We start from the raw sequence: 16,123 nt of genomic DNA, 5'->3' as shown, positions 1-16,123 counted from the left end.
TTTTGTTTGCTGCGGCGAAAGGTTTCTCTTCCTTGTCCTCCTCGATCGCGTAGGAATGTTCTCCCTGAGTTTGATTGTTTCGGAGGTTCCCCCTTTTATGAGGTCCCTTTGCCTCAGAGGATTCGCCTTTCGAGTGATTCTGAGGTTTCTTGTGGAGTTTATCCAGTGCAGCTGTCTCCTCCTCCAATGTAATGTATCTGGTAGCTTTGTGAAGAGCATCATCGATAGTTGGAGGAGTATTGAGTGTTAGCTCTGACCAGAAATCCGATTTATACCACAGACCTCTTCTAAGGGCCTCGATGGCGACTTGGTCGTTGGGATTCGAGAGCTTAGTTCTTACAGTCCTGAATTTCTCGATGTAGACTCGTAGCGAGTCCCCCATTCCTTGTCTGACCTTCCAGAGGTCGGCCTCAGAGGCTTGCTTCAGGATATGGGTCGAATACTGCTTCATGAAGGCATTAGTTAACTGATCGAAGCTGTCTATTGAGGCTGGTTCGAGGCCAGAGAACCACTCAAGAGCTGTTCCGACCAGGTTTTCGGCGAATGTCCTGCAGTAACCTGCTTCACATTCTTCTTGTGTAAAATGAGCTTTCACGATATCTAATCGGAAAGCTCTCATGCAGTTGGTGGGCTAAGTCGCTCACCAGCTCTTGGGTTATCGGAGTCTACCCTTTGATACCCGTCCCCATTCGGGGTTGAGCTTCTGGTTTGATAAACCGAAGCTGATGTTCTGCCCCCGGATGGGAAGGATACTCCTGCTCCGGACCTAAAATCAGGCGGCGGAGAAGGTAAGCGAGTGCTCCGGTCAGCAACCTGACTGTGTGTGGAGCTGGTTGTCGCTACGTTACTTCCCATAGCACTGGTGATAGGTGGGTTAAACACGGGAGCTGTCCCAGTATGAGGTGTCTGGAAAGCAGATCCCCGTCCTTCCGGAGCAGTGCTATCAGGAGAAAAGTCTAAACGTCCTCGGGGGAATGAGGGATCGGTCAATCGATCTCGGAAGGTGACCCCCGGAGCTTGACGTTGCGGTGGTTGGGTTGTTGTGTTTAGAGATCTAGTTATCTCTTCGAATCGTTGCTGACGAACAGCTAGCTGATGCATCGTACGCTCACTTTCCTGAGCTTTGTCTACTAATTGCATCATCATCTGACGAATCTCAGAGAGCTGAGCCTCCGTTTGATTCGTAGTGGCTTGCTGCTGAGGATTCTCGGTGACTGGAAGCCCGGGGGCGGTTCCACTTGATGATCTCGGGTTAGTAGCTCCGGTTGCAGTCTGGCTCGTTCGAGCGCTAGCCGGAGGCTGTTGCCCAGATCGGTGGTCGCCACGTCGAGGCTCCGTGGTTACGAGACTAGAGCCTCCATCGTTCGGTGAGCCATCGCTCTGAATCGGGAGGTTAAGGTCAGACGGATTTGTTGTCAGATCGGTAGGATTCATCCTCAAGTTAGGGTAAGGGATTCGATTGTTTCTTCCCCACAGACGGCGCCAATTGTGAGGGACTAAACTCACCTCCTGATTTTAGGTCAGGTTATAGTTTAGGAAAGGATTAGGGAAAGATAATCGTGGGCTGAATCCCGTAAGAACTTGTAGAATGAATGATGATTTTATTGATGATTTTGGTAAAGAATGGTTACAAGGAATGTTCTCTGATGATTACAAAGATAATGAGAATGTTACAAAGATAATGAAAGTATTGTGTCGAATAAGAGTTGAATAGATCTTCTTTCTTGATTCACTTTCTCTTTAAATAGCCTCAGGTCCCGCTTGATCGTCACCAACTGGTTCCCGAGATCTTCTCCGTTTATTGAGGAATCCGCAACAGCTTCCTTTGACCGGGTCATGCGCTCCTTCTGTTATGATGTGAGCTTCCTCTTTACCGTGACCTCTTTGGTAAAAGTCCTTAGCTCTCAGCCTCCTGCTCCACTGGATAGATCTGACCATTATGAACCAAGGAGGGAGGGAGAGATGAGGACCCCAAGAGGGAACAACTCCTCGCCAAGAGAGTTTACTTCCGCCTCAAGAAATAGACAAATACCTTCTGAAAGGGGGGGTTCCCCTTCTGATGTGTAACTCAGAATCTCAACATTAGGCTGTAGAATCTGCCCTGGGAGCTATCAAAGACACCATGGCCCAATATACCAATTGTGCTGACCCTTCGGAAAGTGCAGCTCGGAAGGAACGACTCCGACAAGCTGAAGCTCAGGGACTCCTCGAGCAAAACGCTAGGCGAATGGCGAGAACAGCCATCGTCCAGGAGAACAGCGTTGTTAGTCCTCTAGAGTCACACTCAGAGATACTGAGGACTCAGGATCCCCTACAAAAGCGCACCCCTATGTCTGAAAGATTGGGACCCTGCAACGAGGACCCACCTTCAAGCGAACGAGTATCAATAGCTGATAGATTGGGTCCGCTTACTGGAAGGCCTGCAGGAGATGAAGTACAAGACCTATTTTCTGAAAAGAGGAGAGGACCGACAGAATCCCAATCTCAGCTCGACTTGGACATGTTAATCTGCAAGATGAGGAAGTGCCCACAGACCCCATGGAGATGACACTACCAAAGAAGCGAAAACCGGGGAGACCACCGGGGGTCCGGAAAGTAATCATAACCAATGATCAGGCGACAACCTCTGTTTCACGCAAGCGAAAAGCACCGATGGAGAAACCCCCCCACATGAAGAAAAAAGACTGGAACAGAGACTGTGAAACCGAGGAGAGTGACAAAGACAAACAGAGTCCGCAGAGGAACTCCCCGAGCATCACAGCTATCCAACACTCCAACGGCTTCAGGAAACCGCCCGATAGCAAACATGATCCCACCAGCAGAAAGAAGAAGGATGGATTTTCGGGCTCCATCCAACCCCGTTCCTTAGCAATCTTGAGCTGAAACTGTCAGGGTTGGGGAATCTCCGGACAGTTCGCAGATTGAAAGAGATGTCTAGAACCTTTGATCCGGATATCATCTTTCTAATGGAATCAAAAAATCCCGACAACGTGGTCCTCAAGAAACTGGAAAAGCTTCGTTATGATCACCATCACTTGGTCTCCCCAACGGGTCATGGGGCAGGAGGACTCGTTTTATTTTGGAAACAAGGATTAAACCTTCAAATTCTTGAATCAAATGCTCATGTAATCGATACACTCATTGAATTTGAAGGGAAATCCTTTTATTCTTCGTTTGTTCATGGTAGCACCGATAGGCAACAGAGGAATCAGCTATGGGATCAACTGGTCTCTAAAGCGATTATGCGAGAAGAACCCTGGTTCATTACCGGTGACTTCAACGACTTACTAAGCTCGGTGGAAAAAGAAGGCGGACCTGATCGCTCAGAGGGATCTTTCACCAATCTCAGTACCTTCTTCTCGGAGGGGGATCTGTTTGATCTCCAACACTCTGGTGACCCACTGTCGTGGAGGGGAGTAAGAGGGAACCACTTGGTCCGGTGTAGACTAGACCGAGCCGCTTCAAACACGCTCTGCACGGAATGCTTCCCCTCTGCTCGCTGCCAATATCTAGAAGCAGACCTCAGCTCGGACCACACACCTCTCTTAGCTTTTTTCGATAACGGAGCGAGACGACGACGGGGGCTTTTCCGTTATGACAGACGTCTGTGTAAGAACGATGAAGTTAGGAAAATTATTACTGATTCTTGGCGCGGGTCTCCGGCACAATCAGTCAGCGATAAGATTTCTTCTACAAGGAGTGCAATATCAGCTTGGAACAAAACTCAGCAAAGAAATAGTCAGAAGATTATTGAGCAAACGAAGAAAGAGTTGAACGCAGCACTCGCGAGCCCTGAGAATGATACAGTACTGATCCAGGACATTGCCACAAAGCTTAATGCAGCTTATTCAGCTGAGGAAGAGTACTGGCAGCAACGGAGTCGACTTCTATGGTTAAAACTCGGGGACCGGAACACGGGATACTTTCATGCCATCACAAAATCAAGGAAGAGAGCAAATGCTTTCTCAGTTATAGAGGATGAAAGTGGACAGATGGTGCACAAAGAAGAGGAGATAGTGCAAGTGATTGATGCTTATTTCGAAAAGTTATTCACTACCCCTCCGGGCGAACGGGGGGAAACGGTCCGATTTGCATTGCGCCCTATAATAACTGATGAGGAGAATGCTATACTCACAGAAGTGCCATCAGCAGCGGAGGTTCGTGAGGTAGCTTTTTCGATAAACGCTGAGAAGGCTCCCGGACCAGATGGGTTTTCTGCCGGATTCTTTCACACACACTGGGAGGAGATTGGACCAGACATTGTTCGAGAAGTGCGTGAGTTTTCAGTGGTCAGAATTTGCCGGATAGCATCAATGATACTCATATCCGACTAATCCCCAAGGTCATAAACCCGCAAAAGGTGTCTGATTATCGCCCCATCGCCCTTTGTAATGTCTACTACAAGATCTACTCTAAGCTCATCACGAAGCGCATCCAGCCTCTACTGGAAAAGCTTATCTCCGAGAATCAGTCGGCTTTTGTGCCGGGGATAGCGATTGGCGGCAACGTTCTTATCACCCATGAGGTCTTGCACTACCTTAAGACTTCAAAGGCGGAACAGCGATGTGCAATGGCCGTCAAAACGGACATGAGCAAAGCATACGACCGCCTCAAATGGGACTTTATCTCCTTGGTTTTACTTCGGTTGGGATTCCACCAAACTTTCGTAGACTGCATCATGCAATGTATCTCTTCGGTTACATACTCCTTCCTCATTAACGGCTTGCCTAGAGGGAAGGTAGTACCGAGTAGAGGAATCCGTCAAGGAGACCCTCTTTCTCCCTACATATTTATAATGTGTAGTGAGGTCCTCTTGGGATTATGTAACCGGGCGCAAGAAGATGGCTCCCTTCAAGGGCTACGGGTGGCGAGAGCAAGCCCTCGTATTAACCACCTTCTTTTTGCGGATGATACGATGTTCTTCCTTGAATCTAGTAAAGGAAACTGCATGGCACTGCGAGAAATCTTGCGCAAATATGAAGAAGCCTCATGGCAATTTATAAACAAAGAGAAGTCGGCAATCACCTTTTCCCGAAAGACTCCAGCTGCCTTGAAAGTAATGGTGAAAGACGAGCTTCTTATACAGAAGGAGGGGGGCACCGGAAAGTATCTCGGTGTGCCTGAACAGTTCGGCCGGAGAAAGAGAGACATGTTTTCATCTATAGTCGATAGAATCAAACAAAAGGCTCGGGGTTGGACTAACAAATTTCTGTCCTCTGCGGGGAAGCTGGTTATGCTCCAAAGTGTTTTATCTGCTGTTCCATCCTACTCCATGTCCTATTTTGCCTTACCGTTGTCCTTCTGCAAGCGGATCCAATCCGCAGTAACCCGTTTCTGGTGGGATAACAATGAGAATGAGAAGAAGATGGCATGGGTATCATGGACTACTATGGCCAAACCGAAAGCTCTTGGTGGGTTGGGAGTTTGCGACTTTCAGACTTTCAATGTGGCACTACTCGCGAAAACAGGTTGGCGACTTTTGCAAAACCCGAACTGCTTGCTTAGCAGGGTTCTTATGGGAAAATACAGCCCGAATGGTGACATCCTTCAAGCCACAGGATCCTCAGCTATGTCACATGGGTGGAGAAGCGTACTGAGAAGAGACCTGCTGGTGAAGAATCTAGGATGGCTTGTGGGAGATGGAAAATCAATCCAAGTCTGGATGGACCCTTGGCTAAGTACCACTCGCCAAGAACGTCCAATGGGACCTCCAAACGAACACCTCCTCCAACTCAAGGTCTCTGACTTGATGATAGAGAATTCAGGCGAGTGGGATTTGCAAAAAGTGCTCCGTTGTATCCCTGATTATGCAGAGCAAATCCAATGCCTAAAGCCAAGTCAAACCGGGGCTCCAGATAAACTGATATGGCTAGGTACAAAGAATGGAGAGTACTCCACTAAATCCGGTTACTACTCTGAAATAGATAGGACTGAGAATGAAGTACCTGAGCTTTTTGGAAGAGATTTCAACTGGAAAAAGAATGTTTGGGACCTAAGCTGTGCACCAAAAATCAAGACTTTTGTGTGGAAACTCCTCAAGGGAGCGATGCCAGTAGGGGAAAGACTTGCTGATCGCCACATTCCGGTGGACTCAAGATGTAAAAGGTGTGGAGCCTCTGAATCTATTACTCATCTTTTCTTCCAATGTCAGTATGCTAGGATGCTAGGAAGGTTTGGCGTCTAGCCCCTTTCGTCTCTGCGGTGGAAATAAGTGTAATGATAGATTTAGTGGACTCCTTGCCTGCGCTAATGTCCAATCCATGCTTACCACCTTTGGGAATTACATCTAAGTCTCTGGCCCCTTGGATACTTTGGAACCTGTGAAAAGCGAGAAATAAGTTTGTCTTTGAAGGTTTCTCTAGCCCCCCTGAAGACACTCTGTCTCTGGCACTATCGATGGCTCGCGAATGGGAGACACAACAGAGCCAAGTCTCTGTCCAGAAACCTCTGCGAATTCGGCCTTTGATACAACCACCTTCACAGGCTATCGTCATCAGATCAGACGCAGCTTGGTCGCCACAGGCTACGATCGCGGGACTAGGATGGGTTATCCTCTCCCCCTCTGTTCATCGTAACTTCCACAAACGAGCAAGCTTTGTAGGCTCCTCTCTAATGGCAGAAGGACTGGCCATGCTGGAGGCAGTCAGATTGAGCGCAGTAGAGGAGATGAAGACGGTGGTGTTTGAATCGGATTCGGCTCAACTGATCAAGACCTTGAACTCAGGAAACATCGTTCCAGAGCTGTACGGAGTAGTGGCTGACATTTTATCACTAGTTTCTACCTTTGAATTTGTTTCTTTTTCATGGATCCCTCGAGAGAGGAATATCCAAGCGGATGGACTTGCTATATTCGCTCTGAATGTTGTTGGGAACGTGGTGGTTGATGAAGCAGTTATGGCTTCCAACTAACCTTTTTCAGGTTTAATTAATATGAGTTTCAAAAAAAAAAAAAAAAAAGTCCACCACCTTTCCTAGTATTAGGGGCGGAGAATGTGTAACAAATAGGGTTAGCTGATCCCACTATTTTTCCTTAAAAAATTCACTTCAAAAAAATTATAAAATATTCATTTTGTTGAAGAAAAATTTTATTGACCTCACTAAAATTAAAAATTTATTCTATTAAAATTATTTTAACCCTAATATAAAATGTTTTGACTCCGCCACTGTCTAGTGTAGATATTATCCCATTTTGGAACGAGAAGAAACCATATCCATATGAATACCTCTCTTCTATTCTATGCTATCCATCACCACCATGTGGTAACAGGCCTTGATTCTTTCACTGCTCCACATGTCGATAATTTATCTAACTATATACCTATGTAATCATAGATAAGCAAAAAAAAAGAACTAGAAATATATAAAGGATGTGTTGTTTAAAATATGTGATCCAGTCTATGATAATTTTTGATGATTAGGAATGTATTGTTTACTTACGTAGGAAAAATGTCGAAATCGGTATGTGTTAATTGAAATAATATTTTAACGTTGAACGGGCCACGTGCCCAAGTGGCAATGGACGGGTATAAGATGCTAACACGTTTCAGGTTCGATCCTTCTACTTTGGGAAAGTAAGTCACATTGTTTTATTCATCTAAAGCGGATATGAGTCTATGTTTTAGGATCTATTTGAATACCCTGAAAAAGGAGTCCATTCGCAGAGAAATTCAACCGGGTTAAAAAATTCAGTCAAAAAAAATATTCAACGTTAAGTTTGTATTAGATGCTTTTCTTGGTCAGCATCTGAATCAATATACAATATACAATATTGGGCTATTATAGTCCAAATGCCCATTCAATTTAACACGATTTGTCTCATTCCCGAACCGAGTGGAATTTAAGAGCACTCTTGTTGCAGTTTTTAAATGGGGTTTTAAGGAGGGTGTGGTCCATGAAAGACAGAGAAAAAGAGAAGAAAAGGAGAAAAAGGCTCAGATAGAGAAACTGATTCTGTGTGTTTCTGTCATTATTCCGCAGGTTCCACGATATTTGGCGGTCCGCGATTCGATTAGTGCAAATTTTAATATTTTTTATTCCGCAGATTCCACGATGATCCGGCGAGATCTCAACGAGAACTTGCAGAATCGAAAGGAAACTTGTTGTTGTTGATACTCTCAACGCAAACAAGGGTTCTTTGATGATGACGATACTCTCGACAGGATCAAAGGGGCTAGAGTACTCCTCTAAGTGCTCAAGAAAGCTCTGGTTGCAAAAGCAATTGTATTCAATGATAAAAACGTGTTCTTTACAAAGATGATAGCTGAGTATATAAACTAACGTAAGAAGATCCTAACTATAATGGATTCATAATTATCCTTACACTTTAATTAGAATAAAAGAAAGAAAACATAAAACCAATTGAGTCGACAAGGCTTGATGACTCAAAGCCCACTTAACAGATGATCCGCTACATCAGGTCCCCCGGGGAATGGAGGATTCGCCCACGAATCCGCAGGTACGTTGTCACCATAGAATGGCGCAAGATGCTTGACGTTGAAAACGTTGGAAGTGCGAAAACCAGGAGGCAGTTGCACACGATACACGTTGGGGTTTATACACTCCAAGATCTCAACGGGACCAAACTTCTTAGACTTAAGCTGATTATACTCTCTCAAAGGCAACCTCTCCTTGGTTAAGTAAACCCACACAAGGTCGCCAGGAGCAAAAAGAACCTTGCGTCGCTTCCCATCTGCAGCCGCCTTGTACTTCGCAGCAGAGGATTCCAAGTTATCACGAGCTTGCTGATGCACATGTTGCAGGTCTGAGACAAAGTCTACTACCTCACCGTGGTGACGCGTCTTGTCTGGGAGGGTCGTCAAATCTAAAGGGCAACGAGGCAAAATACCATACACCACACGAAATGGCGAGAACCCCGAGCTCCTATTCAAAGCGTGGTTGTGAGCAAACTCCGCTTGACACAGCTTCAAATCCCACGACTTGATGTTATCTCCCACCAAACAGCGCAAAAGATTGCCCAACGACCTGTTGACGACTTCGGTTTGACCATCCGTCTGAGGATGATATGCAGAACTCATGTCAAGAGAAGTACCAAGTAACTTCCACAAAGAACGCCAAAAGTGACTCAGAAATCTAGTGTCGCGATCAGAAACAATCGAGGATGGCAGACCATGAAGATGATAGATTTCGCGAAAGAATAAGCTAGCCACACTAACTGCATCAGTAGTCTTCTTACAAGCTATGAAATGAGCCATCTTCAAAAAACGATCGACCACCACGAAGATAGAATCAAAACCATGCTGCGTGCGAGGCAAGCCGAGGACAAAGTCCATGCTGACGTCAGTCCATGGCTGAGTTGGAATCGGCAAAGGAAGATAAAGGTCAGCATTGGAAGCCTTCCCCTTACTCTGCTGGCACACGCGACAACGCTCCACAAAGCGCTCAACGTCACGCCTCAAGCAAGGCCAAAAGTAAGACGTTGTTACCAACTGGAGGGTACGATCACGCCCCACATGACCCTCGTTATGGAGTTCACTGATAATCTGGAGGCGCAAACTACACTCAGGCACACACAAACGCAAATCCTTGAACAGATAGCCATCCTGAATAGTAAAATCACCCCGCGACCCATTCAAAGTGTCTGTGAAAATTCGTCCAAAGAAGGCATCTGAAGGGTACAACTCCGCCAATGAAGAAAATCCAGGAACTGTCGTATGCATAGTAGTCAAGAGACCATGGCGTCGACTAAGAGCGTCAGCCACCTTGTTTGTTTTCCCGGACTGGTGTCTGATAGAGAACGTGAATTGCTGGAGATACGAAATCCACCCTGCGTGTCTGGACGAAACTTTCGCTTGACTATCCAAGTGTCTCAGTGCGTCGTGATCGGTGAATAAGATAAACTCCCGATGTACCAGATAGTGCCGCCAATGCTTGATAGCTTGCACAATGGCGTAAAACTCAACGTCATAAGTACTATACATGCCACGAGCACCTGCTAACTTCTCACTATAGAACGCAATAGGACGACCGCCCTGACTGAGAACTGCTCCAATACCCAACTTCGAAGCATCGCAATGGAGCTCAAATGTCTTTGTGAAGTCAGGAAGGACCAAAATAGGGGCTGTGGTCAACTTGTGCTTGATCAGTTCGAAGGCCGTAGTCGCCTCCTTCGTCCACTCGAACTTACCCTCTCGCATACAGCTCGTTAGCGGAGCCATAATGGTGTTAAAGTTGCTGACAAAACGCCTGTAAAAAGAGGCAAGACCATGAAAGCTTCGTACTTCCGACACAGTGGTCAGCACTGGCCAAGACTTGATAGCCTCGATCTTGGAAAGGTCAACTGAAAGTCCCTTGTCTGAGATCACATAACCGAGAAACAAGACCTGAGATACCCCGGATTCGCACTTATGCTTCGCAGCAAAGAGCTTCTCGTCGCGCAGAACAGAGGGAACCTGACGGATATGGTCCACGTGCGCGTCCAGGGAGGAGCTGAAGATCAGTATGTCGTCAAAATAGACGACCACAAAACGACCAATAAAAGGGCGGAGAGCTTGGTTCATGATCCGCATAAATGTGCTCGGAGCATTAGACAATCCAAATGGCATGAGTAACCATTCAAAAAGACCCTCTCTGGTTTTGAATGCTGTTTTCCATTCGTCACCAGGTCTAATACGTATCTGATGGTAGCCACTCTTTAGATCGATCTTGGAAAATACTGTTGTCGTACCAATCTGGTCAAGTAAGTCATCAAGACGTGGTATCGGAAAGCGATAGCGGACAGTGATCTTGTTAATTGCTTTACTATCGACACACATTCGCCACGACCCATCTTTCTTTGGAATCAACAGAGCCGGGACAGCGCAAGGACTTAAACTCTCCTTGATGTAGCCTTTTCGCAGTAGCTCTTCCACCTGATTGCGTAATTCTTCGTGCTCGGTCGGACTCATCCGATAGTGAGCTCTGTTCGGCAATGTGGCTCCAGGAACAAGATCAATATGGTGCTGTATGTCACGAAGAGGCGGTAAGCCCTCTGGAAGGTCAGAAAGAAAGACGTCATCAAATTCACTCAAAACCTTCGATAGAGATGAAGGCAGAGTGGCCGCAAGAACTTCATGCACAACTGACGGGATGAGAGCAAAGACACGACCCTCTGTACGCATCTCTAAAATAAAAGACGAGTAGGAGCACAGTAACGTCGTTGGTCGTGTGGTGGAGGTGACGACTGGTGGAACTGGCGGTGAGGGAGGTGTTGGCACTAACACAATATGGTGAGTTTCCCAGATGAAACTATAAGTGTTCTGTGCACCATCATGAGTAATTTTGCGATGAAACTCCCAAGGACGCCCAAGTATGAGGTGGCTAATGTCCATCGGGGCAACGTCACAGTAAGTGCGATCACGGTAATGCGGTCCGATAGAGAAAGGGACCAAAACTCGTTGTGTCACGCGCACACTACTAGACTCCGTAATCCACCCAAGCGTATAAGGTGCTGGGTGTTGCTCACGGATTAGGCCTAGCTTGTTGACGGCGTCATCTGCGATGACATTACGAGAGCTTCCTGAATCGATGATGAAAGTGCAAACACGACCACGAATAGTGCAGGTAGACTTGAAGATATTCGTACGTAGCCATTGTGTATCCTGTCGTTGCGGAACAGTGCAAGCCCTTTGTATAACAAGGAGATGACCTTTATCACCTTCTGTGTGTTTAATGGTGTCATCGCCTTTCTGGTCAAGCTCATCATCGTCATAAGAATCATAGACAGGAGCACTCTCCTTGTTATCACCATCTGCAATTAGTCCTCTACGATTTTCATTAGGACAAGCAGAAATACGATGACCCTGTTCTCCACATCCGTAGCATCTGATGGTTGGAGTCCGAGTTGATCGACGCAAAGCTTGTTCCTCCGGTTGGCGATTAGTTGAGGGCTGAGCTTCATTTTCTTTTGACGCTGCAGGCGTCGAGGCTACTTCACTAGGACGTGAGCGAGACTGATTTGTCCAGTTGGACGATTTCAGTTGTTGCTCAAAGGAAGCCGCACGCCTATGGGCTTCTGCAATGGTTGTTGGATCAAACTGAGCCAATGCTGATTGAAGTTGAGGACGCAGACCACCTATGAATCGTGACACAAGTTGCTCGGCACTGTCGAATATATCTACTCTTGTTAACAGCATAGAAAATTCCTCTGCGTATTCATCCACGTTACGAGATCCTTGGCGCAGGTTCTGTAGGCGGTTATACAATGAACGCTCATAATTCTGAGGCAAAAAGGTTGCCTTCAGATGTTTCTGCAGTTTCTCCCAAGAGACAATAGGAGGTTTCCCGAGACGCTGCCTTGTTACTTTGAGTTGTTTCCACCAAGAGGATGCGTGTCCGCGAAATTTGAGAGCTACAAAAGGAACTCGTCTCTCTTCTGGTACTTGCTTGTACTCCAAGAGTTCATCAATTGTTGCGATCCAGTCAAGTAACGCCTCACCACGAGGACTGCCATGAAATTCTGGTATTTCAATTTTGATGGAAGATTCCCAACGTTGGTTAAATGGTCGCATAAGATCATCGTCATGTTGATGTTGACGATCTTGACGTCGGTGATCTCTTTGTCGACGGTTTCCCACGAACGGGTTCTGTAGTGAACCCTCATCCTCTGTTTCATTATCGTTAAACAGGGGATTGTTCTGTGTCAATCTGTCCGCAAGCACGCCTCCCAGCTCCACGAAAGAAGCATGAATGGTGCTTTGAAGGTTCTCCTGCATCGCCAACAGAGCCTGACGAAATTCAGTCCAATCGCCCATAGTAGGAGCATCGACTTGTCTCTTAGGCGGCATAGTTGCAAGAGTGTTGTTCCCGGAACGTTCCGTGTTTGATACCAACTGATAGAGAGCGGAAGCTAAGAGAACGATGATCCGGCGAGATCTCAACGAGAACTTGCAGAATCGAAAGGAAACTTGTTGTTGTTGATACTCTCAACGCAAACAAGGGTTCTTTGATGATGACGATACTCTCGACAGGATCAAAGGGGCTAGAGTACTTCTCTAAGTGTTCAAGAAAGCTCTGGTTGCAAAAGCAATTGTATTCAATGATAAAAACGTGTTCTTTACAAAGATGATAGCTGAGTATATAAACTAACGTAAGAAGATCCTAACTATAATGGATTCATAATTATCCTTACACTTTAATTAGAATAAAAGAAAGAAAACATAAAACCAATTGAGTCGACAAAGTTTGATGACTCAAAGCCCACTTAACGGATGATCCACTACATCAAGAAATCATGTGGGTTTCTGTGGATAATGTTGCTCTAATTGGTGGGGAACGGGTTTGACATTTCTCAAATTCTCCTCAACTGTACAATGCACCTTTGACTTTCTTAAGCCGCCGACATTGAATACCTCTCTGTCATTCACTTATTATTGTTGAATATGGTAAACAGATAACAAGGTCGACGGTCTTCTATAACGCTTTCCCTTTCCTAAAATATTCACATTCAATCTCTCACCGAGAAAACTCTACAGATGTGGCGGCAGCGACAGTGGTCACCACCACTTCTACTCTTCATCCTCACGGTCGCCACTCTCCTACCTTCCTCTTCCTCCATAGATTTCCTCTACAACAACTTCACATCCGCAGCAAACACGACGGACCTCATCCTCATCGAAGACTCCCGTGTCGAATCCACCGTCGTCCTCTTCATCAACGAGACCGAACAATACTCCTTAGGCCGCGTTTTCTACCCGCAAAAGCTCTCGATCATACCCGACCCGACCGGGAACCCGACCCGGCTCTCCTCTTTCTCCACCTCCTTCGTCTTCTCCATCCTCCCCGACATCTCCTCAAGCCCTGGCTTCGGCCTCTGCTTCGTCCTCTGCAACTCCACCTCTCCTCCAGGGGCCATCGCCAGCCAGAACTTCGGTCTCTTCCCCGACATCCCCTCCCGTGTCCCCGCTCCCCTCATCGCCGTCGAGTTCGACACCGGTCTGAACGGCGAAGCCAACGACATCGACGGTAACCACATAGGCATCGACCTCAACACCATCTTATCCACCAAAGCCGAAACCGCAGGGTACTATAATTCTTCTGCCAACGGAAGCTTTGTCCCTGTTAACATGCGTAACGGACAGAACATCCACGCTTGGATCGACTTCGACGGTCCGAACTTCGAGATCAACGTTACGATCGCCCCCGCCGGTATGCCTCGACCTCCTCGACCTACCCTCACTTACCGTGATCCCGTCATCGCCAATTACGTATCGGCTGATATGTTCGTTGGCTTCTCCGCGTCCAAGACGCTTTGGGTTGAAGTTCGGAGAATCCTCGCTTGGAGCTTGAGTGACACGGGAGCTCCTCCTCGTGAGATCAACACCACGGGTCTACCCGTGTTCTTTCTCGACTCTCCCTCCTCTTCTCTCTCGACCGGAGCGATAGCCGGGATCGTCATCGGTTGCGTTGTGTTCCTGTGTTTACTCGGTTTAGGAGGTTACTTCCTTTGGTGGAAGCTAATAAGAGAGGAGGAAGAAGAAGAGGCCGAGGAGTGGGAGCTCGAGTTCTGGCCTCACCGTTTCACCTACGAAGATCTCTCCGCGGCCACCGACTCTTTCTCCAGCGACCGTCTTCTCGGATCCGGAGGGTTCGGTAAAGTGTACAGAGGGATCTTGTCGAACAACAGCAACGAGGTAGCTGTGAAGTGCGTGAACCACGATTCGAAGCAAGGGCTGAGAGAGTTCATGGCGGAGATCGAGAGCATGGGTCGGCTTCAGCATAAGAATCTCGTTCAGATGAGAGGCTGGTGTCGCCGGAAAAGCGAGCTCATGCTCGTTTACGACTACATGCCTAACGGGAGTCTGAATCAGTGGATATTCGACCACCCTAAAGAGCCGATGACGTGGCGGATGAGGCGGCAAGTGATCAACGACGTGGCGGAAGGGCTTAACTATCTCCACCATGGGTGGGAACAGGTTGTGATCCACAGAGATATTAAATCGAGCAACATTCTTTTGGATTCCGACATGCGTGGGAGGCTTGGGGACTTCGGTCTGGCTAAGCTGTACGAGCACGGTGGAGCTCCCAACACGACGCGCGTGGTGGGCACGCTCGGGTATTTAGCGCCGGAGCTAGCGTCTGCTTCGTCTCCCACGGAGGCGAGCGATGTGTACAGCTTTGGCGTGGTGGTGCTGGAGGTGGTGTGTGGGAGGAGACCGATTCAGTACGGGGAGGAGGAAGATATGGTGCTTGTGGATTGGGTTAGGGATTTGTATGGTCAAGGAGTGGTGGTTAATGCGGCTGATGAAAGAGTGAGAACAGAGTGTGATACGGATGATGAGATTGAGTTGTTGCTTAAGTTAGGGCTTGCTTGTTGTCATCCTGATCCAGCTAAGCGACCTACCATGAGAGAGATTGTATCACTCTTGATTGGCTCGCCACAGGAGGATTTGTTGACTGGACTCACGCCGGTAGCTGTTGATACTGCCTCTCCCTCTATACACGCCTGAATAGCTTTTCTTGTTTTTGTGTTGTCTTGTGTTGTGAGGAAGACGTGTAAAGATGAGGACTGAATCTGTAGTTATTTGAACTCCAAAGTTTACATGTTGATATTATTCAAAAGACTTTTTAGATAATTATCATTCGCCAATATTGTGTTACATTTAAGCAGTAAGACGACTAGTTCTAGGTAAAACCTAATGAAACATTACTTTCGGTTTCTAGTTTTAAAGAGGTAATATACATATGTCCGTTAGCTCCGGAATTGTTAGCAATATATTAATGTTTACTTTGAAATGTTTATGATCTTCTCAATATCAAGACCGGCCATGTGCTCTTGGGGTTGTTTTTGTATGTGCTACTGGTGCTGTTGCAGCTAAACTTATTGGTGATAGCCAGTTTCAAGCTTGATGCATTGGATTAGTACATCAACTCGAACATTGCAATATAGTATTTATTCAGTGATCAATGCTCTACTGGTTAATTAAAAAAAAAGTTAATAACTCTTATCATATAAGAATCTAACACATAATCTATTTTTGCTTTAGATTTCAAATCTGTAAATTTATTCGGCTTGGAGTATAAAGTAATATGCTTTTGTTGCCCCTCACAATTGTCATTGGCATAAATGAAAAACAAAAGCTAAAACAAGAACCATATCATTGGGCAAAGAAGTAACCATGAAGAGTTT

General features: G+C 46.6%; 2 protein-coding genes across 2 annotated transcripts; both read left to right on the top strand.

Moving 5' to 3' along the window:
* Positions 1 to 2,930: 2,930 nt before the first annotated feature.
* Positions 2,931 to 6,909, top strand: LOC108808390 (uncharacterized). Its single transcript, XM_056987343.1, has 3 exons — positions 2,931 to 4,271; positions 4,361 to 6,098; positions 6,353 to 6,909. Exons 1-3 carry the CDS (start codon positions 2,931 to 2,933, stop codon positions 6,907 to 6,909), a joined length of 3,636 nt encoding a protein of 1,211 aa, XP_056843323.1.
* A 6,445-nt stretch (positions 6,910 to 13,354) lies between these two features.
* Positions 13,355 to 15,569, top strand: LOC108813492 (L-type lectin-domain containing receptor kinase S.1). The gene has a single exon (XM_018586062.2). It carries the CDS (start codon positions 13,470 to 13,472, stop codon positions 15,441 to 15,443), a length of 1,974 nt encoding a protein of 657 aa, XP_018441564.1. The 5' UTR covers positions 13,355 to 13,469; the 3' UTR covers positions 15,444 to 15,569.
* Positions 15,570 to 16,123: the final 554 nt, after the last annotated feature.

The sequence above is a fragment of the Raphanus sativus genome, chromosome 6 (genome assembly GCF_000801105.2).
Source record: "Raphanus sativus cultivar WK10039 chromosome 6, ASM80110v3, whole genome shotgun sequence".
In the NCBI taxonomy this organism is placed as follows: domain Eukaryota; kingdom Viridiplantae; phylum Streptophyta; class Magnoliopsida; order Brassicales; family Brassicaceae; genus Raphanus; species Raphanus sativus.
Note: the sequence above shows the minus strand (reverse complement) of the source record. Positions and strands in the feature narration are given on the sequence as shown.